The sequence below is a fragment of the Lycorma delicatula genome, chromosome 2, assembly GCF_047948215.1.
Source record: "Lycorma delicatula isolate Av1 chromosome 2, ASM4794821v1, whole genome shotgun sequence".
Lineage (NCBI taxonomy): Eukaryota > Metazoa > Arthropoda > Insecta > Hemiptera > Fulgoridae > Lycorma > Lycorma delicatula.
In genome coordinates, this window is record NC_134456.1 from 185,480,384 (window position 1) to 185,504,465 (window position 24,082).

Sequence of the window (24,082 nt, forward strand, 5' to 3'; positions counted from 1 at the left end):
GAGTTATTGATGGGTGATAGTTATCATTTGTAATTGTTTCATTGTACGAGTTGTCTACTCATTTTTATTGGTTGAGCTTTATTATAGTCTTATATATTCTCCACTTGTAATAATAAAAGTGAGTGAAACACAAAACGTTGAATCCCTGACAAATCTCCTCGCCTCTCCGACATATATATATATATTAAAAGTCTTGTAGATATGTTCTGTCGTTTACTACAGCTTTGAATTTATTCCTCACACCATATTCGTACTCTGGATGTTGATATTTTACTCCTTTTCCTGTCAGGGTATTACGATTCATTCTTATACATTTTTCCCTTTACTGATTTTATGTTTGTTGTTTACAATAAGTTGACTACAAACGATCTCTTATTCTTTGGCAAACAATCCTGTTACGAATCACGTAATTACGATCCACGTAATTTTTATGATCTCAATTAATTTTATATTCATTCACCAGTCGATCACAAAAGATGTGAAATATTATTGTTATATTTTTAACGTTCTGAATTGAGCAGTCTCCTTGGAGATCCGATTTGGAGACTGCGTTGTCAGCACAGTTTATTCTCAGAGGACTTCCTCATTACTGGTAATTAAAGGGAAAAGAAATAAAAATTTTTTTACTCGGAAATGTTGTTTTGTATAATTTTAATTGCACATTATTCAAAAAAATTCTGATTTCAGTAAAAAATAACGAGACAATAAATTACATCAATCTATCTGATAACCAAATTTAACTTTAAATCTGATCGTGTTTACATGTGTAGAAAAAAATTTTATGAAACCTGTCATCAGCAACATTTCTGTTAAAAATATTCTATAACATGTACATTTCGTGAAAACCTCACTCATATTAATGCTTCCTTTTTTGTTTCAGGCGTTGTATTTTGTCAAGACGACTCTTTTTATTTTACAAAAAATCCTGAAGATATAACAATAATTAATGGTGATCAGGCGATATTAGAATGTGCTGTTAGCGCAGATAAAGGAATAATTTATTACTGGCAACATAAAGGTGTTCCTATCGTTAACACGACACGTCGCCTTCAGGTGGGTTCCAACTTGCTGATACGAAGAGCTGATCGCAAGATTGATCCTGGAGAGTATTCTTGTATCGCAACCAATGTTACTAGCGGTTTCTCGTTGACTAGTAGACTTTCTTCTGTCGCCGTGCAATGTAAGTAGATTTTTTTACAAAGATAGATAAACAGTTTTCTGCAGTATGTATTTTTGTGTGTTCTTGTTAATAGATTTAGAGATTGTTTTTACCTTAAGGTTTTGCAAGTTAAATTAAAAAATATATAATGCTAATATTTAATTCAGCCCGTCTATTTTTAATTAAAATATTTAAGATTACTATCTTGTATTTAATTTGTTATATTGTACGTAGTATTTACTACTTCACTTGTTGGATTTTTTAAAATGATTAAAAATTGTTTTAATTATAATTTTTTTTAAATTATTAATGAAAAGGATTTTGACAAGAAAATTGTAATATTTTGCCAGAATAAATCACTACATATATTTTTTTATTTTGCTTCTTAATTTTTGTTTTTGCCAGTGAAAATAGTCGTTGGAAGGATGGTGCTCTCTGATCGCGTACAAAACTGAAATGATACGCAAAAGAATTGAAATGTGGAAACATGGGAACAAATCATAAAATAATGTTAATTTAAAAATAGTAACTTATATTTGTATCAAAATAGTACTTAAGATCGCGCGATTGATTTAATCAATTACACTAATTTAAGGGTAATAATTTGGGTTTTTTTGTTATTGGATTATCGGTTAGTTTCGGTTATTTTTAGTTATCAATAGATTTCTTGTAGTGTTAGGCTACAAAAGATACATATCAAAATACACCTTTCTATAACAACATGTATTAGAGTTTTATACATTTTGTTACAGCTGAACTTGAATTATAAATTTAACTAAAACAATTCACTCATAGTTTTTTATTATTATTAATTTTTTTTTTTAAGTTTATCATTTAAAATTGTGAAGTATTGTAATTAGTTATATTTCCGATTTTATTTATTCAACAGATTTTAGTAAAACATAATGTCTTTTAACTAGATATGTTTTTACATGAGAAAAGTTTATCAAAGTAAAAAACTAACTCAAAAATCAAATTTCGTCGGTTAGAAAAAATATGTCGACCTTTTTCCTTTTATATAAAAAAATTATACTACTGTAAGAAATCCCTATCTTACTCTTGTTATTCATAGTAAGAAGAAACAAAATAAAGGTCTATCGTATTTTTTTCTTTCAGTCTTGAAATGATAACAAACATGCATTTATAATATATAAAACAAATAGATAAATAATTTATATTTGAAAAAATAATTTTTCGTAGAAATTTTAGAAACTTTCTTAAAATAGATATCTGAAATTTGTAGTTTCTCTACATCAACAATTTGTCGCATATTCTAAAAAAATATTTCAGATTTTTTTTAAAAATAAAATGCTTGGCGTATATCTACTATAATTAAAAAAGAAAAATCTGAGTGGAAATTACATGTGTTCCATGTATGCTTATTAAATTACATATACACATTTTTTTTGCTGCACTTCATTTAAACTTATTTCATTTGAAATCTTCCAATTCTTTAATAAAATGGACAGTAATACAAATACTGAAATATTAGTTTTTATTAGCATCAAATATTTATACAATTATTAATTCAACAATGTTACATGAAATATTAGGATAGAATAAAAGTCCCTTTATTACTCGTATTACTAAATCAGTATTATTCGTATCTTCGTGAGTTGCTGATTAACAAAAGTTTCAGATAGATCACTGGTGTGTCGTATAAATAAAAGTTAATAATAATTCAACTATTCTGTTTAGTGAACTCCTGTATACTGGTTACAAATGTTAATTTCGACCTTACGGTGTAAAATATTCAGTTTTTTTAATTGAATTATCTGGTGAATAATCAAACATTAAACAGAAACAATCATACTGGAAAAAGAAAAATAACATGAAGAAATATATCTAAAAAAAACGACAAGAAGATGAATATGAAGGGGAAGAAAATGGTAAGAACAAGGGAAGAATAAAAAAATTAAGAGAGGATGATGAATGTGAAGAGAGAGAAAATTTGACAACTAGAGAACGTGTACACAAATTAACATCAGAAGAATTATATCAAACGATTAAACGAATGGCAACAAAAAACAAATAAACAAAATGAAAATAAACTCCGACGTAGGGAGAATATTGTCCGACAATATCAGAGGAGTAATGAACTAAAGGATAAGATTTTTTTGCAATTTATTAAAGATTGGGCATGTATGCCTCAGAGTACATGTTCTTGCGAGGGTCTACTTTTCAGTCATTCTGTAGTTAACGTTAATGTTGATAAAATTAAACAGAAATTTCAGAATAATTAAATAAAATGAAACTAGTAAATCCAAAAATAATACGATCCTAAATTATAATTTTTAATTAATATTAAATAATCAGATATTTCACCAAATTGTATCTGGCTATAACTGTGGAACCAATGAGAATAAATACCACTTATGATATATTGTTGAAAAACTCTCAATGAGGGTTTTTTACTGCAGTTAAGAAAAAGTTTAAAATCCAATTTTTTTTGGATTTTGGACTTTTTTGGACACTTTTGGTTCAGTCAATTGCAATCAAAAGGAGAGGTGAACAACTAGATGTTACAGCAGTCCTAAATCCAAAATTTCAACATACTGCGTCTAATCGTTTTTGAGTTATACATAAGTGCGTACAGACGTCACACCGTAACTAGTCAAAATGGATTCAGGGATGGTCAAAGTGGGTATTTCCGTTGAAATCTGAAAACCGAAATTTTTCGCGATCACAATACTTACTTTACTTCGTACAAGTAAACATTGGCTTCTATAATTTCTGATAAAAGCCATTTAATCTGCACGTGCATTACTGGTATAATTTCTAGACTGCCAGAGTTAAAAGTACGTTAATACAGTGTAATCTTTTCTAAATCAACAATCTCAACAATTTTGTTTTATTATGTTTTTATTATTAACAGCAAAATTACAGTAGAATTAGAAAAAAACAAATTGTTAGAAGTTTTTTCTACTCCACAAAGCTGTGAGCAGTAGAGCATATATTATTTTTTCCATTACGAATACTTAAAAAAAAATAGCCATCAGTTATAATGTATTTAATTTCATAAAAAAAAGAATGATATTATTTTAAATAAATTATATTGTATCCCAGGTCAATCCGCCTGTTGCATTCTTCTATCTCACTTTTCTTTTGAAACAGATGAAACAATGCAAAGAGAATTTCGATCTGGTGATCGGTTAGTCCTGTTCCGGGAGATAACTTAAAGAATGCTTACGATGACCACGGTGAGGCGGATCTTTTTGATATATCCTTATCTTTGTTATTCTTCACTCCTTTCTATCTGTGGAATTTCAATTTGAGTTAGACTGCCGGTGCTGCGGGACGGGTCGGGGTCGACCTGTTGCCTGTTAATACTATCTATATCTACCACACCTACCTGAACCCCCCTCCGGTTACCTCACCACCGTATTCCGACTCCCAGGCCACCCTAATTAGGGCGCTTCATCATTGTCTTAACTACGAGTATATCAAGAACCCCTCTCGTCACAGTTTAATTAATACTCCATTAAATTATCTTATATTTTTTTTTTAATATATTTTATTGTTAGGTTCGTTTGAAGAACAGCGGTTTTGAATTCGGTTGTTTTAAAATATGTGGGTTACGTGGAACGTATGTGTTGTGCTCCACCTTTATTTATCTTTTCTAATTATATCTACATATCTCTCAAACGGAAGAAAACAATTTTTTTATTTTTTTATTATAGTATTAATTTATTATTATATGAATTTTTAACTTCTCTATTACCAGATATACAATTCGTGCATCGTTTTAAGAAAAATTGCTTAATAATAGAAATTTAGTTGATTATTTATATGTTCGTTTTTGACAACCGATAAAAAAAATTAAATCAATAAAGATTGCGTTCAACCGGTATTTATAATTCATGATTTCGTCTAGTTTTTATTATACAGAGTGTTCCTACTAAAACTTTACAGGCTAATTTCTCTGATTAAAATTATAAAAAAATCTATATAAAGATATTTTGTATTCGAGTTACGGCTAACAAAAAAACTTTGCCATAATTTCTACTCCAACGTTAAAAAGAGACCTTTTTAAAATTCGTTGAAAATAAATTATCGGTCAAATTGGTTTTTTGAAATGGAAATTTAAATCCAATATTTCCGAGAAAATTGAGGTTAACAAACATATTTTAGGTTTTGGCGTAAAGTGACTTTATTAAATTTTCAATAAACAAATAAAATGATGAGGCAGCCTCCGAGACCACTTTCTATTAATAATAATAATAAGAAGAAAATGCATGTTCTATATAATAAAACGGTTTTTTTAAATCGCGTAATAAAGTGTCTTAAATTCCAAAATAAAATTATATGTAATGTGTGTACATCGTTTTTCTGATAAAAATAATAAATAATATTTAAAAAACAAATAAAATAGAGAAGACTGAATAATAATGAAAGGCATCATGGAAAAAATTAATTTACTGTTTGTCACGAGAAGATATACCAGTGATATCATATTGAAATAAACCGCTTTAATTCTCCAAACTGCCGGGTTTTTTTATTGGCTTTATTGTGCCGTAATCTACGCATCGTTCATAGCTCATGTAATTTCGCTTTAGAATCCTAATAATGATGTCGGTTTTAAAATATGAGAAACGTTACCGTATATGTAACGTAAATAAAATTTTAATTGACGCTTCTTTCGTTAAAAAGTTGTTAAACTTCCTGATAATTGTGAATCATTACTTTTTTATCTTTTTTTTGGAAAAATGTGTGATAACTTTTAAAACATTATAATAATGAATAGGATAAAGCCATACTGTACAATTTCATCTTGTAGTATTTTTGAAATCGATTCGTTACAAAGAAAAAAATTATTAATTCACAATTTAGTATTAAAAAATTTTTGCAGAGTTTTTACAGTTTTGATATTTGCTAACATTGTACATTAATAGGAAAAAGATTACTTCCAGTGAATAGTTTTGGTTTAAATGTTTTTAAAATAATATTATTTTATTTATGAAAAAAAATATTTCAAAACATGCAGACAACCGATACCGTATTGTTTATCGATCATTGTAAATATTATCTTATCTACTATCTTTTGTAACGCAGCTGTAAATCAGTTTGTTAGTAGGGTTAATTTCTATTGTTACATATCGAATAGAGTAAAGCGTACATACTGATCGTTTATAGGAATGCATTATCGTGTCAGACAAGATGGCTGTGATAAGTTGAATAGTTGATTCGCCAACCCCGGGAATTTTCTTAGCTGACTTCGTTGTTCATTGTTCGTTCTTTAAATGATAATCCTAGTCGGCTTGACATGACGTGAGACCGACAACCTTCTTTCTAGTCTAGATATCAACTACTTTGTAAAAAAACCGGTTTACGTGTAAATAAAGGAATTTATATGTATATTACTCCTATAGTGTCATTTACTTTAGTTAATTTTATTACCACAATAAATTTTTATCTTTAACGTGCACTTATTATAAAAAAAAAATAGATAAGTACAAAAAATTCATACATAGATATTTATGAATATACTTAAAGTAGAGAGTCAGTAGAAAGATAAAGCTAATTCATCAGGATAATCTTAACGTTGGATGTCACATTTAATGAGTAATACAAAAGGAAAAATATAATTTACTTCTCTTTTTTTTATTCTAATAGGTTAATAAACAACATAGATAAGAATTTTATTTTATGTGGACTCAACGACATATTACTTGTAATAGTCCACACAAGCCGGAGTACTCTCTGAAACTGGCGCGAAGTAGTGCTGCGTGACATTTCAATAATATTTAACCATATTTATTTTTTATGACAGGAATCACGTCGTAATAAAATGATAAGACATGGCTAGAAAGCGCCTTTTAGAAATGAGGAAACAAGATTAGATTACTGACTTTTTTTTGTGCTTGTCTGCTGATGAAAATGCTTCTTGCTTGTGACTACGTTTGTCTACGAAGACAAATGACAAATAAGTTTATATAAAGTAGTTTATGTACATTTTTTTTAGGTTATTATTTTTACTATTTCTCCATGAGCTCATATAATTTATTAGATGAGTCGCCCCCCCTGCTACGCAGCATAGTCTTTTCTACCTGAACTTGAAAACACTTAATATGAGTATATCATCATTTACAAACGACATTTTTCAAATTGGATAAGTTTATTAACATGTGTGTTTCGATCAGATCTTAAGTATAATATGTATTAAGCTTTCAAGAAGCATTCACAAACTTAGGATAATTATTTCATGGAGTGGCATGAAATGCAAAGAAGAGAGGGGCGCACAAAGTAATCTTTTATATATATATATATATATATATATATATATATAATATACTATACTATCCGGTCAGGGCGAGTGAAGCGAGCCCTTTCCGTCTACCTAAGGTCTTCGCCTCCTGGATCTTAAAAGTCTGTAAAGCTCTCTTTCCTCCAATGTTTTATGATGTAGAAGCTCCTGCTGTAGACGAATTTTTTTTTCTTCCCTTTCCATTACCCTTGAATGTCCTAAAATCCTACATCTAGGGAAGGGTCAAGATAAAGAGCTATAACTCGGATATTTTATAAAACGCATCGTCTATTATATTTACGTCGAAAAAATCTAAAACAATTTTTGATTCGTCGCCCAAAAGGGAAAATTCACAACTTCACCGTCAAGAGCGTTAGGGCCTCGATCTATGGCTTAAAACCTTCCTTGGGGTAACACAAATGTATCCTGAAAGTTTGAAAGAAATCGGTCTTTTGTTCTCGCGTAATGGTGTTGCAAACTGACAGACCGCCATAAACTTTCGCATTTACACACACACACACACACAGAGAGAGAGAGAGAGAGAGAGAGAGAGAGAAAAAGAGGAACCTGAATAGCTACTTTACAATTTATTGCAAAGCATAATAAAAACATACACATCCAAATGATGTATTTCACACCGTACTTCCCCTCGCATGTTCGAGTTGATTGATGGAGCGGACAATTAAGGATGGCGTATGATTTTTTTTGAAACAGCATTTTTGACGGTTGTACAAGTCTTTGGATTAATGATGAATACACACTGTCACGACTTAGGTACGTTCTATCTTACTACGTTGATAATTTGATAATTAAAAAACGCAATTAACTGGAATGCAGCAACAAACAGGCATATTTTTGTAAAATTAATTATTGTTGTTTTTAATACTTTTTTCGGTAAGAGATGCATTTTCACTTCAAAAACGTACCTGACCAATGAGTTTTTTCTCCAAAGAACATGGTGGAGGTAATATAATTCTGAAATACACATTTCTTCAGAATAAATAAATAATTAGAATATGATAGACTACGCTTCTGAAGTAGAAAGGGACGGACGTCACTACCCCTTAATATTAGTATGAGCCCTCTTTAATTTTTCCATTGCTTTGTATAATAACAGCTGTTGTTGGGATTGAAGAGTTTTATGTATATTGGCGTGCAAGAGTTCGTTCTACAGAACGATTACCACCCGTACGTGTATAAAAATACGTATGTCTATCATTCTTTTTATCAGTATTTAGTAAAAATGGCAAAAAAGATTAATTGAAAATAATAATTTTACGTATTTAAAGTGAAAAGAATTCTTTTACTATACTAACGTTATAGCTAAAAAAGTAGACTACTTTAAAAAGCCGCGATGCGTTTGTGATATGAATTTAAAGTCAACTGAATATTTTTAAAATACATTCTGCAGATAAAAAGTAATTCAGACCGGTGCCGGCACGTTAGCAGACTCTTGTCTTTTCTCTTTCTTTCTAACCGAACGTCTTTTTCTCTCTTTGATTTTGTTGTTTTTACCTACTTTAACAGTGGACTTGCGGTAGAAAAAAGACAATGGCTTTTCTTTGATGGACAGACATTCCCAGTCAAAACACGTTTCAACATTATTATCAAGGTCGTGGAATTACGACGACAGTATTCCATCACCTCTTTGTCCGGTCAGTTTTTTATCTGTCACGAATTGCACTAAAATTTTAAAAAATAAATAAATATTTTCGGTTATTAAACGCATTAATTACGTAGAAAGCAATCGTCATTTAACCTGTGAATCGAGTTTAATCATTAGAATAATAAATTAAAAATATATTAAAAATTATGTTCATGTAATTGTTTTACTTTATATTCACTCGGATAACAAACGCTGATTAACTTTACCAAAAGGGCAATTGGATCATTATGGAAGAAAATTTCTTGCTTCCTCCGACAAATAACTTTGGATTGTATTCAATGACTAAAAGATAGTGTCTATTAATTAGATTACAGTCATTATAGAGTAAAGTTAAAATTGTATTTAATATTAATAAAAAAAAATTCTTTCTATAATTTTTAATGTAACTTAACTTAAGACCACCAGTACAGCATATTATGTTAGAAAAATGTAAAATTATGCATAAAAATGCATATTATGTTAACGGCTACTAGCTTTAAAAATTTTACGCAAAATTGAAAACGTTTCGTGATATAGGCCTTTACTTTGGCTCTCTTAATATTAACAATACTCTCATTTTAATGAGATAAAATATAATAATAAACAAAATTTAATTATTAAGTAAAATTGAATTAATTTAGTAAGGTGTATATAATTATTCATTTTTAACCGTTTTTGATCTTAGAAATTTTTAATTTGAGGGTAATACGATATGAATGTAAAAGAACCTACCCCTACCTCCAGACTATACAGTAAATCTGATTCATTGTCTCTAATTGTAGGTACAGAGATATTTATCTCAGATGTTTAATCGAAATATATTTTTTATTTCAATTAATATTAACTAATAAACAAATATTTAGTAAGTAAATTCCCTAGTGTAAATTCTTTAATGACATCATTAAAAGAAAACAATAATTGGCTGGGAATTAGCCTTTTTAAGTGTGATTCATAGGGTTGAAAAATATTTGCTACAAATATAACGCAGTTTTTATTCTAGTTATTTGTATCCTGTTTCATTATGTCTCAGATTTCCATCCGTCTTTGTGGTTGCGTTTAAAAAAAAATGTTATAGATTTCCGCTGGCTCAATCCGCTTCTTCTTTCTCTTCAAAAGAATTCATCTCACTCCCATAAGTCATTAATGGTATAACCTTTGTTTTTTCCGAATGCTTATCGATTCACGGAACCATTTTTAGTTTTTATATTTTATAATCTGCAACATAATCTACATTAAATGACAATTTAAAAACTTAATAATATTCAAGAAAAATATTTTAAGCGAGAGGATTTTTCCTTTGAATTTCTATGATATTAATATATATTGAAGAATTTGCAATCCAAATTTTTTGATAAGGATTTTAAAATTTGAACAGATTTAATTCATCTTTACTGCTTAAATCGTTACTGGTAAAGTGTCGTACAGGGGAATTATATCGACGAAAACATTCACTCCATCATACAAGTATGTAAGATGCATTCTTGAGTTCGCGCACTGCCACCATAAAACCCGAAGCTTTTCAATATAGATAGATAGATGATATTAAGTAATTTTATTGACAAAACATTGATGATCTTCACGCATACTGATTTTCTAAAAATAAGGCATTATTACATTATTGAAAGCCGTTTTCCGAACTATAAACACAGCAGAATTTCCCAGTTAAATTTTTGGTATGTTACTATTACATCTTTCGAAAGTAAATAACACGTCAATATTTGAACGAACACATTAGTCATATAACTGAAACACATCAGCTGTTCAAAAATCATGAATCCGATATTACCGACGTAGATTAGCGAAAACTTTGGTGACAGGTTTTAAAAGATATATGTAGATATATTACTTGGATTCGATCCAGCCTTTTTAGTTCCTTGTACCAAGTAAAGGAAGTATTGTGATCGCGAAAAATTTAAGTTTTCAGATTTCAATGGAAATATCCATTTTGATCATTCCTGAATCCATTTTGACCATTCCTGAATCCATTTTGAGTGGTTTCGGTGTGATGTATCTCGTATAACTCAAAAACGATTAGCCGTAGGTTGTTGACGTTTGGATTAAGGTTCTAACATCTAGTTGTGCACCTCCTCTTTTGATTGCAATCGACTGAACTAATATTGTCCAAAAAAATCCAAATTCCAAAAAAGATTTGGATTTTGGACTTTTTCTTAACTGCAGTAATAAACCCTCATTGAGAGCTTTTCAACCATATATCATAAGTGGTACTTATTTTCATTGGTTCCAGAGTTATAGCCAAATAAAATTTTAATTAATGAAATATTTGAATCTTACAAGGGAAAGGCACATCGGTTCGAATTCGATTTCATCTCTTTTTTTTAACTTTTCTTTAATTTAAATATATTGATTTATTAATAATGATTAACCTCTGATAGTAAAAAGTTTTGCGATAAATAATAATTCCATAACAATAAAAATTAAAATAATATGAAAGAATATCAGAAGTTATTAATGAAATAAAATTTTATGTAATTTTCATTAAAAAAAAAAATGTGTATACGTAATTTAATAGGCGTACAAGGAATTCATGTGGTGTCCACATCAGAATTTTTAAATATAAGATTTGTGTATGCCTGAGAAATTTTTTCTGTTATAGATTTCCCATATATATTCTCCCAAAAAGATATTAATCGATTGATCTGTTTTATCTTCATTGATCCATAATTTACTGTAATCTATCGTATGCCATTACTGAACAAGAATTTAACTTATTTTTTATTTATTAATTTTCTTGCTTGATAAATTCACTATAGATGCTTGTATGTGAGAATGAAAAGTGGAATTTTGTAGCGTGTGAAAAATGCCATGCCTGACCAGGTTTCAAAGCCGAGATCCCTGGATGAAAGGATTCCCCGCCATGGAGATCGGCAATGCAATTTTTTTTTTTTAAAGGAAAACTTTATTAAAAAGAATTTATGGTTAAGTTAAAATGAGAAGAAATGAACTCTGGTACCACAACATTTTTCACATCCAGAAGTAGCCTAAAAAACCGGTTACTACTTTAAAACCCAACACTTTTTGATGTCTGTATAACGAGTTAAATTTTAACATTATTTTTATGTTTTCCAATCTCTTTGCATCTTGATTTTAAAATAACATTGCGTTTATTTAATTTTATATTAATAAATATAAAAGGAAATATTTTTGTGACCTTTTTTTTTATGAAAAAATAAAAAATGTTGTAGACATATGTGGTAGTGTAAACATATTCGTAATTTTTATCTAATTCTGGCGAGGTGTACGTAAACGCCCAGAACTTGTTCGTATAAACACACTTAAGCATAAGTGTATATATATATGCGAGAGAGAGATATGTAGGAAATAAAATGCGATTGCTACAGTCTGTTTCCATTTTTAGAAGCCATTTTATCAAATATTCAGAACTAATTTAGTTAGTTATTATACGCAGGATATACAAAAATAGTAAAACTTATAAGAGGATACCATCTGAATCTTTCATTGCAGTTTAACAGCCTCTACTACCTTTCTCACCTATCGTTTATAAAACATGGACGAAAGTAGTAATATAGAAATTATCAAAAGTTTTTCTGAATTTTGTTCCTTCTGATCCTAATTAAGAGATGCAAGTCGAATTCAGTAGTAATGGTTAATTAACTAACTAACATTGTAATTACACTCAGTACTTTTTTAATATTTTCCCGAAGAATTACAACAAATTTAACAAATTAATTTTTAATTTTGTAGTTCTGTTGCCGGCAGAATTATTTCTGTTCCTTATTACAGTGTGAACTGAATAAATAAACTAATTTGAAATTTTATAAATGAAGTCGACTATCCCGTAATTTAGGACTACGTATTTAAGGTGAAAATTATAACTGGCCAACAAGGAACGAATTCATAGCTTATTATACATTTCTAGAGCTTTGTATAACCGTTTACGATTGTTTGACTTTACGATCGCGTATCAGCAATTAAGCATAACAAACATAATCATACAGATTTTATTTCCTTTACATTATAGAATTGTTTTTAGATTATTATACGTTATATTCTATTTTTAGATATATTTAAAATAGAAAATAAAATATTTATGAACTTAACTAAATTATTTGAATATTATCATGTTCGATTGAAAATGGTGTTTTAATTTAAAATTTAAATAACGTTATGTTACGTTTTAATACGAGAATGTTATTATGAATATATAAACTACAATTGCATCCTTTTTTAATATACAATAGACAAAATATTAACGCAATTCTGTGTATTTGACATAATAAATTATAATATTATTTGGAAAAGAACAGGTATGTAAATAAATAAAGCAGACAATAAAATAATAGTTTGGTGTTTGTTCTGGAGACTGTTCCATGTGAATCGAAGTTTGCCGTTTTGTTACATTCCGTAGCTAATGTCTTTAATGGGATTAATGCTTGTATCGGATCTTTTTAGTTATAAACTGAAATTCTAAACTATCTTTTTTTCTAATGTTTATAAGTTAGATAATTTATTGAATACTGTATCCTTGCCAAGTTTTAATGGAAGTTTATTGTCATACTTTTTTGTGTATAAGTAAAAATGTTATCGATTAAATAATTTACTTTAAAGCATATTTGATGGAAATAAAATAATTAAATTAGGAAAAAGAATGATTTAAATAAAATAGGTATATGTTTACATTTTTCTGAGGAAAAATAAGTTTAGCCATCGAGCGGTACTTAAAATAATGTTATAAAATAATTAATGCATTAAAGGTAGTTTACCGTAAAAATGCGTTACTGTCTCCTCGTGGGTTTGTTAAATTCGTCGGGGTACTGTAAAAAGAAAAGTACAGAACAATATTTTTTAAAAAACCGAACTTAGTGATTTTGTGATGTAGTGCAATATGGGCTAATGCAAAGATAACAGTGTTATTTAATTGGGTTAATACTTATTTTTGTTGTATTTGTTCAGAATTTCACATTTTAAAGTCTGCTGCATTTAAATAAATTCATTCATAACCATAAATAATAGAAAAGATTGTAGTTGCTTCAGCAGCATAGATTATTGTACAGACCTTATACTTTCTTGCTTATCTAATGTTCCCTGAAATGCAACTGCATTGTTTCTTAACAGATAATGAACATTCACACCCGTCTTAATGGGAATTTTATCTTTCTTTTTAGAACTCGTTTAATACCCAGTTATTAATTACTGTTGTAAAACTACTAGATCCTATAATAATAATAATAATAATACGTACATAGTGTGAAACATGTGGTTCAGTGCAAAATAGGATCTTTTATTGAAGTCGAAAAATCATTATTTTTCAAAATGGTCCTATTATTCAAATCAACCGTCCAAATATTGTAAAAATATATGTGAAGATAGATAAAACGTTTTTCTTAAATAATCTAAACACAAAATTTGTATATTATCTCTTAACAAAGTTGTAGAGATTTTGAAATTGAAATTAAAATTGGGTGAACAAAAATATCAAAATTTAATGCTCGTAAAACTATTGTTTTTTTTTTATCAAACTGTTTGTAATACTTCAAGAGAAGGTTTGCTTTCGTGAGAAATATTATAGTTTTTTATACCACAGAATTTATCTATTTGTTATAAAATTTGTATTATTTAGAAATTTATTATTATTTTTTTTTAAATAAAGGAAAGTTTGTTTTATAATTTATTTCTATAAACATTCTTTCCTTAATGTAGACAGACATTTCAATAGAAGACTACTTGCTCACCTGTTAAGCTAAGAAAGAGCTTATCAACCACAAAAATATATAAAATAATTGTTTTAGAAAATATGGAGTAAAACATTTCAACGAAGCAAAACCTTAGTGAATCTAACTAAATTAGAATATAATAAATAAATAACAGAATAAAAGCAAAGATGAAAGGCAAGCGCCGGCCTGATATATGTACGATGTATCTACCGCAGAGGTGTATGTTTATTATAGGTCATAGAACTTAGTGTCCGCCTGATCCACTCTTTAGTCGTTTCACTGTGTTGTTAATATGCATTTCATTAACTCAAGAATTTGATTAGCTTTTCGAATTAGCAATTATACTCTGCTTTGAATAGGTAGATGGTAGGCCGGACGGGAATGGTGGTCGGCATTGCAGTAAAAAGCTGTTAATGGAAATCGGTCACGTCTGTCTTATTGTAATTACTAAGACAAACGGTCGTAAAGTTCTCGTGAGAATGGCGATCGACCGTAAACATCAATTGACACGCCGACATCGACGTCGTCGCTGTTAAAAAGAAAGATATTTCTTATAAAATCTACATGCAATAACTTTTCATTTTTTATTTAACATATTACTTTCTGCTTGTCAGTTCATTATAATAATTTAATTAGAAACACTCCCACTGTCCGGTTATTTGTATTTGTATACTTTTTTCTGAATATTGTTATTTTCGTTACAAGTAGTAAATTCTTGATTTGTTTTGTGTTGTCTACACTAATGTATTTTAGAATTTCATTACAGATTAACGTGTTTTAATAGTTTGTATGTCAGTAATGACTATATTTATTCACACGTGATTCAGTAATAGGTATTTACTTTGAAAATGAAATTGCTTTCATTATTTAAACACCCTATGAAACATAATGAGTAGCAATTTCATTATGAACTTAATTATTATTATGTTTACACAACTTTTAATGATATAGTAATTTGATCGTGAAAAAATGTTGAAAGTGCATTGAAGTTGTTGTGGTTACTTTGATTCTTAATAAACGGAACTATAATTTAGCAGAATGTAAGTTTTTTTCTTTTCATAATACAAGTTTTTATACTACGAGTATGTAAAATAGATCAGTGTAATTTCAACATGACACATATTTATTAATGCAATTAATTATTAGTTTTAAATATAAAGATTAATGTTCCTTTTCTGATATTTTTTTTTTTTTACATATTAATGGTCTAAGAACAGATTTTCTTCAATTCATCATCCGGCTTACTGTTCTGACTAATATTTATTTTTCTTCAGTTTAAAATTTCTCTTCAAATTTTCAAGTAGATCGTAAACATGACCGTATTTTACTGTTCACATAAAATAAGTAAAAGAGGAGTAATCTTTAATATTTGAAGAATTTCATCAGATAATAAATTGCATTATTTGAAACATAACTACGGTATTAGCCAGTATTTAATAGGTTAAATTTCCGTTTTGTACTTCATAATATATAAAAATTTTGCTTATTTTAAAATTCTGCTTAATTCTTTCTATTGAATAACTCTTTACATCTAACTGGAAGGATATTTCGACTGAAATTTTTAAAAGTATATGGAAACGTTTTTTCCCACGAATGACCGCAGTATTTTTTTCATTTTTTGTCGGTAATCGTTAATTGCTATGCAGTCATCCACAAATACTGTATGCTTTTTTCCCTGAAAAAAAATTAGTTCTCACCTAGTACATTTTGTTTTAATGTAATTGGAAATGTAATAATAATTTCTCTGAACATCTTTAAATTAAGTTTAAATATGCTATATTTAAAGAGATTATTTTTAGACTTTAAGACTAAAATTTAAAAAGGATGATCGGTCTTTATTGATGAGGGAAACTTTCAAGTATACGCTAAATTAATAAAAACAACTTCGTAAGTTATTGTCAGACCATTTCTCTCTATGGGATTGATGTTTTTTTTTATAAATTTTCAAGAGAGTATGATCAGTTTCATTGGTATTTTACCTGTTTTAGGGAATAATGTTTCTACTATAATTCTGCAATCATCATAAACGTAATAGTAATTTTACCATAAATTAAGAGAAAGTATAATAACGTATGTTTTGAAATAATAAGTATTTTATTATCGTTTCCTAGTATGAAGACAAAATCTGGCTAATTTTAGTTTCCTGAAAGATTTTCTCTCATTTTATGAAATATTTTTGCTAAATTTCGTTGATTATTTTGCGATTTTAAAGTTATTTTTCAATAGAAACAAATCCACAAACAATATATTAGTGAGATGTAAAAATGCTAAGCCGTCTCACAGTCCTCTTATTAAAGGGAAAATGTTAAAACTAGTAGTGAGCCTTTACATGTATCCGATAAAATGACCTGACTTGTAAATTGTGAACTACATTTGATGATATTCATTAACAAACTTCTATCGAACGAACTGTTGGACAGTATAGAAACTTTGTTGGGGGTTTACATCGTGCCGTAACTCTTCGGTATACCCGTTGCAAGGTAAAACCGACTTGAGACCGTGTGTTCATAAAAACCAATCGCCGAATAAATTATAATACTTATTATTATTATACGAGTGTACCTCCTTCTTATTCTTTTTTATATTTCCTCTATTCTCTTTCTCATGCGCTCACACCCACACATACCTATTGTAGAATAGGTGAATAGATCATTAATCCCTCGCCTCTTCCTCTTTCCACCACCTCTTCTTTTTCTTTTCTCTTACGCTATCTTCTTTATACACCGACTCGCCTTGTTCGCCGCCGCATACCGAGTCTACTATATTCACTCTTAATAACAGAAGAGACGGCAAACTGACCAACCCAGTATTAATACCTTACATTATTTAAAAATCTCATTATTCTTTGCTGCGTATTCACATCATTTATTATGTGCATATTTAAAATGATATACGATGTTTTTAATTCCAAATATGAAAATTTGTGATCGTGAAAATAAAACGTATTATATGTATACAAAATAACGACGTTTAATTTTTGACAAGGAAAATGATTATGCTTTTATATCGTGCTACATTTTTCTACGTCACTGAAGTATTTTCCTTTTATTTCCTTAGCGAGCAATGTCATCTCTCTGAGTTTGAATTTCAAGTTTTTTTTATTATATATTTTTTCTTTTAACGATAAAGCTTTTTTTATTACCAACATATTTCGGTTAAATTATGTAGTAAATAATCACGTAAAGAAATCTCAAAAGACAAATTAAAAAAAAGTTTTATTTAAAAGCAATTGATAATTCTTTGAAAAAGATTAGCTTTTCTTTCCACGTTTTGGAACTATAAGTTTGTATTATTATCGATACGGTATTGTAAAAAAAATTAAAGAAGAAAAATTCGTCTAGTTTCTATGTATTTCCATCGTTTTATTTATTTAAAATTAAATTCCGGGGCATTGACTTCCATTTTTTTAAATACAGTTTTATTTAAACACGTTTTTTTAAATAACGTACTTTATAATAATTTTTTTTTTTTTATTATTATACGCGTAACTCAAGATTTTTTGGAAATGAAAGAATACTCGTTTGTTGATCTCTTTAACATTACTTATTTTGTAAACATATAATATTATTATAATTATTTTTCCCCAAACTTTCTTTAATGACTGTGGTACAATATGTTAATATAATCAAACATTTGTGGATATAAACTAATTAATCTTATAAATTTGTACGGATTACACCATAAAGAATAGTAAATAACAAATAAAAGTGATACTTGACAAAAAGTAAAACATTTCTTAACTAGGAACAACATACACAGCCAATATAGAGTAGGTAAAACTTACAGCATCTCGTACATAATCGGGGGTCAGCAATTTTTAGGCAGGTACAGAAAAAACATACGCAGTATAATACAGGTATAATATTAGGTATAGAATAATATTAGCTATTGTAAGCAGGAATTTATGGTTTTTATTTATACATAACTATTGAAAATTTAATTAAAATGACAATTCTCAGAGTTTCTTTTAAGGGGCTAAATAGAAATATTTTTTCTTCATCATTACTGAAAGTATATTAAATTATTTGTAGCTCCAAAGAAAAAAAATTCTGTGAATGAATCTATACATCACATTATTTATCAGTTTTAAATGCTTCCAAAGCTACCAAACGCCCCTGACTACCTCTTATGAATAAAAAATGTACAAATCCTGGTAATATACGAAAATTTTAACGACATTATTCTCATCGATAAGATAATTAGTTGTTTCAACCCCCACCCAGCACTTTTGAATAGTGAAAATATTTGACTGCTAACTACTGTCGCAAGCTTGTCATATTTGTATAAACGATTTGATGCAAAATAAACTTTCATTAGAAAAGAAAGGGAAATGACTAGACCTGTAATAAAAAAATATATATATTTACACATATTTTTAACATTCGTGCAATCGTGTAATATACTTTTATAATACAGTATTTATTTGCTTTTATCAGCATAAGTTTTCATCAACCACTAGTGAAAGACATTTAACACGGTTTTTCTTCTACACAGCATAAATAATATTCGGATAAAATTGAATCGATAGATTTATAAGAATTGAGCAGGATTATACTTCCGTGAAAAAGATAAAATATAATTTTTATTAACATAGCCTTAATTCATTACAGTGATAAACTTTTGTAAGTCTTTCTCCATCTTTCTTTATATCTCATCCATAACAATGGAAATATTAATGAAGCCATATCATCAGGAAAAATGGTGATGCTACAAAAATTTACTGAAATAAAAATCGTTTATAAAACGCGACTACTGTAAATGAAATCTGATTGTAAATGGATTTGAAGTATTCCGTATTCTGTATTACAGATCTTGATTTAAATATAATAACATATCCTGTAATTTGATTGCGATCTAATATATAAAATTTAAGCTATTTAAAAGGTATTCTCGGATTCTGGCTTTTCAAGTTCGTTTAGCTACAGGTTATATAGAAATTTGTTATAATTTACTGTTATATTATTCTTTTCTTTGTTAGGTTTTATACGTTGATTTACTCCACCTATTTCTTTGACATGACATTTAAATTTTATCATAATATTATTAGTTTTACTGATTATTATTTATTTAATAAAAATTTGACGTAGTAGAATATATTTGTACAATAATAATTATTCAGAAGTTGAATTATTTCCTAGTTATTCTATTTTGAACATTTATAAAAGCTTCCAGTTTTTTTTTTACGACTTTGAAAGAATAATTCGGAAATAGAATTCCTAAACTAAACCAAACCAGTCACCCTCGGTGATAACTTGAGTTTCTGGTGTGGTTTTTCTTATTCACGCCATGTGTATAAAAGATCATAAAATTCTACGTAAACTCTAAAAATTATTAACTGTTTTTTTTTTCTTTGACGCTAAAGCACAGTTACTACAACAGATTAAAATTTACAGTATGATAATTAATGGTTTTTTTTAATATCAAAAGCTTTTTTTTATTTCCTCACGTTCTTTAATGAACAAAGTGTTTTGATTGTTTAAACAAAAAAAAAACATTTAAGAAGTCTATGTATATTTAAAGTTTTTTTTCATAGAATTTTTATTATTTGTATATAATTGCGTATCAAACACTTGATGTAAAATAGATTATTGTTATATATTATGTTCTGTTAAATGTATTCAGTCACCAGATCGTCCGAACTTAAATAATAATAGTTAATGTATGTCTATGAAATATTCCATCACCTTGTGACAGATTGTTTCATTTAAACTTGGATGGTTTACTAATTAAACGATTTCGACTTTTTTTACTCTCACAAAGAGCTTGAATGCTTTTAAATCTTTATCGATTTAAAAGAAGTATTTCAGAAGCATGTTTTTATTTAGGAAAGAAAGCAGTAATTTCTCTTACATTCAGATTCCTGCATTCAGGCTCTTACATTCAGGTTGGAATACCTGAAAATCTTGTGTTTTTTATTACATCTGTTTTAAAACCAGTAGTCTGGTTTGAAAAAGGGCAAAAACTAATTTTAAGAAGTACTTCTTCATGCATTTACAAAAATTTGACTACGAAAGGAATACCACATTATAGTAAATTTTTACGTAATGGGTAAATTGTATTAACTGACGGTAAATAAATTTGTAGAGATCACAGTATCAGCTGATAATTGTTTAGTCATTAATTTGCGCACAACTTTTCGGCTGTTTTAAGTAAATGTCGTACCGTAATTTTTTCTTATTGTTTATAAGGATATCTAGCTGAATTTTTATGCTTTACGGATTGATAAATTATATCGATGAGCATCAAAGCAGTGGTTCAACTCAACGATTTATTTACTTATGTTTATTAAATGACTTTAAAGTTAATGTTACATTTTACATCGATTACTTAAGTAAAAATCTAAAATAATATTACCTAGCCTAGATAACTCTAGATCCTTTACCAAATATTTTCTATGAAAATTAGTTTAGATGTTCAGGGAATTGAGCTGAATATTATAATATAAAGTATTAATTACAACCTTACTTTGTTTGGTGATGCTTGAGCAGACAAATTTCTAAAATAAAAATAAATAATTTTTGATATATTATTATAATCTTAACTAGCCATTCCTTGTTTTGTAAATTACGGTTCATTAAAACAATTTTTTCCCTTTAGTTTTACATCATGATCGTCTATAATTTCTATACAGCCTATAGTTAATGATTTTATTAGGAGAAGGGACACTTCTCTTGCGCTGTCTTCCCGATTCCAGTCCAGAACACCATTATTTTATTGCTAACAGTTTAATTTCAGGATATGAAGATAAGATAGATAAGAACAGAGTACTCTTCAGGCCCCCTTTAGTGAATACGATTATTAAGATTAATAATTAATTATTAAACATTTTAATTATATAAAAAAATAATTATTAGTATCTTATTTTTTCATATTTTTGTATTGTTCTCGGTTTTTGTTCATTGATGAATCAGATTCATCGAATTAGTAATATGATTTGATATTTCTCATCTAATGATTGTAAAAAAAGAAACTTAAGAAAAATGATAACAGCTTTTAAAAGTGCTATGCATTTATTATTAAATAATAAAATACCTCTTATCTTTTATTTTTACATCATGGAAGGAAGATTTTTTTTTACTTTTTTAAAAATATGCAGAACGTTCTTAAATTACAATTAAATGTAATAAACATACATATATCTTGTAACTTGCTTATAAATCGGATATTTTTTAATAATATTTAAATGAGTAAAATTAAAATAACTTCATTAAAATGAATAAAAAATAAAAGCGGAATAAAGAAATAAAGAAAGTTGCTGTGGGACTACAAAGATGCATACTGTAGAAGAGGGGTGTACAATGTAATTTACGATAACTGCGTCTGTAGGCAGATAAATGATCCTATCCGGGTGGCAACACTGAATAATAGATTGGAAGATTTGAGCGAGGACGGGAAGACATGATGGGTAAAAGGAATGGTGAGATTGCCGGGTTCATGATTGAATCGTACACGTTAACCTTTATACAGACAGACTTAATTATTATTTATGTTTTTAAAATGTTTTGAAAGTTGCGCTGTGTGTATATATTATATTAAAAAAAGATGTTTTCTTAATTCTAGACCAGTAAATAGTATTACTGCGGAAAATATGCTCCGTTTATTATTTTTTTTTTTTTTTTTATGTTTTCTCTGGCAAGCTTAATCCGGTGTGACATCTGCAACGATGTTACACATTTTAATAATGCATCCATCAAATTCTATTTCATATTCTCTTATTTTACGTACAATATAATTCTCTCTCTTGGGAGAAAACTTTTTTCGTTATTACTTAGTTGTTTGCCACATCTTAATTTTTTTGAACTTTATATATTTCTTTTAAAAATACAGTAGTATGAAGAAGTGCAGAACCTGAAATATTGTTAGTCTTTTACAAATAGAGATTTGTTATAATTTGTTTAATGAAATTTTTCTTGTCACTTATAACTGTTCAGCGTTAATTATAATTAATAAATTTCAAATTAATGTAACATACGAATTACAAGCTTATTTTATCAATTATTACACAATAAAGCATAAATATAACCAATAAAATAGAAACTGACCGCTACTTACACATGTAACTAAAATATCTCTTAAGTAATATGTAGGCTTTTAAAAGCAGATGAAGTTTATGCTTATCGTTTATTAATAGTTAGTTGATTTTTTTTACGTATAAAAGCGATGAGGTATTGAATTGCTCAACTTAAAAAATTCGAAATTCTAATTAAAATGCGCTCTGAACTTCTGTTGGCTTTATCGATGTACCAATGTAGGGTTTATCATGCTGCAGATATTTTTTATACGAGTTATTATTTAAGAAATGACGAGATACATTTCCTTTGAAATTTACAGAAAAATATTTTTCTTGTGGTTTATTATTAGAAGTAGCCCGATTAATGCTAGGCTGTAGGTTAAAATTACCTGATAACGTTTCGAATGTATGCCAATAACTTTTAAAATTATTAAGTCTGTTTAGTCTAATCTTATTAATTTCAAAGAAACATGCTGCAAAATGATATTAAGGAATTGTTTCCTTTTTATTTTATATATGGAGATATTTTTGTTAGAATAGGTAGTACTCGTATTCTCTATTGATAGGTTAGTTATGATATACTTGTATGTCAGTTTATTAATGTGTTATTTATTTCACTACGGTAACTGCCGATTACGCTCGATTTCACCATCCTACACGTTATGATAAGAAATAAATGTTTTACCGTATGAAAAAAAATCAAATATGACCGGGATTCAAACTTACAACCTTCCCGATGAAAGGCAAGGCGAACTTTGAAAATATTGAAACATAGATGATTTTATTTTTAATTATAAGTTATTCTTGAATGTTATATTTTACGTTATCTTTATTATTATTTTCTCAGATTAATAAAATTAAAAAGATAAATTTGGTTTGATAGGTATAAAAATTAGTTCTCACTGTAGTGATTTGAGAAATTTAATTTTTTTTCTGCGAAATAACTCGTGATGTAGTCTGAAAGTTATTTCTGATGTCAAGAAAATTTAGACGACTTTTTATTACATTTTTCTTTTAATTCGTAACTTATTTATTATGAAATACCTTACATTAATAAATGCATTTTATTTAAAATAGTGATGGATAAGGATACTGTTAATAAATAAAAATAATAGAGGCTATTTTACATTCCTTATTTAATTAAATCAGTAGCTTAGATAGGAGTTTTAATCTTGAGAAGAGACTAATAAGTCATCCTCGGGACTACTATTACCCGTGAGCCTGTCTGGTCTGGTTTTTTACACCTCAGGCCACTAGATACCCTAAAGAAGATTTAAAGAAGGGTGTACGATTAAGTAGTTTGTAGTGATTATCATAGGGTTTATTTTTT

At 28.1% G+C, this 24,082-nt stretch overlaps 1 protein-coding gene across 1 annotated transcript in view; it reads left to right on the forward strand.

Annotated features, from left to right (window-relative positions):
* Positions 1–24,082, forward strand: part of LOC142320335 (inactive tyrosine-protein kinase 7-like) — a 217,938-nt gene that overhangs the window by 31,749 nt on the left and 162,107 nt on the right. Inside the window, exon 2 of the mRNA XM_075358041.1 lies at positions 881–1,180. Within this exon, the coding sequence (XP_075214156.1) occupies positions 881–1,180 (300 nt within the window). The remainder of the gene's footprint in view (positions 1–880; positions 1,181–24,082) is intronic.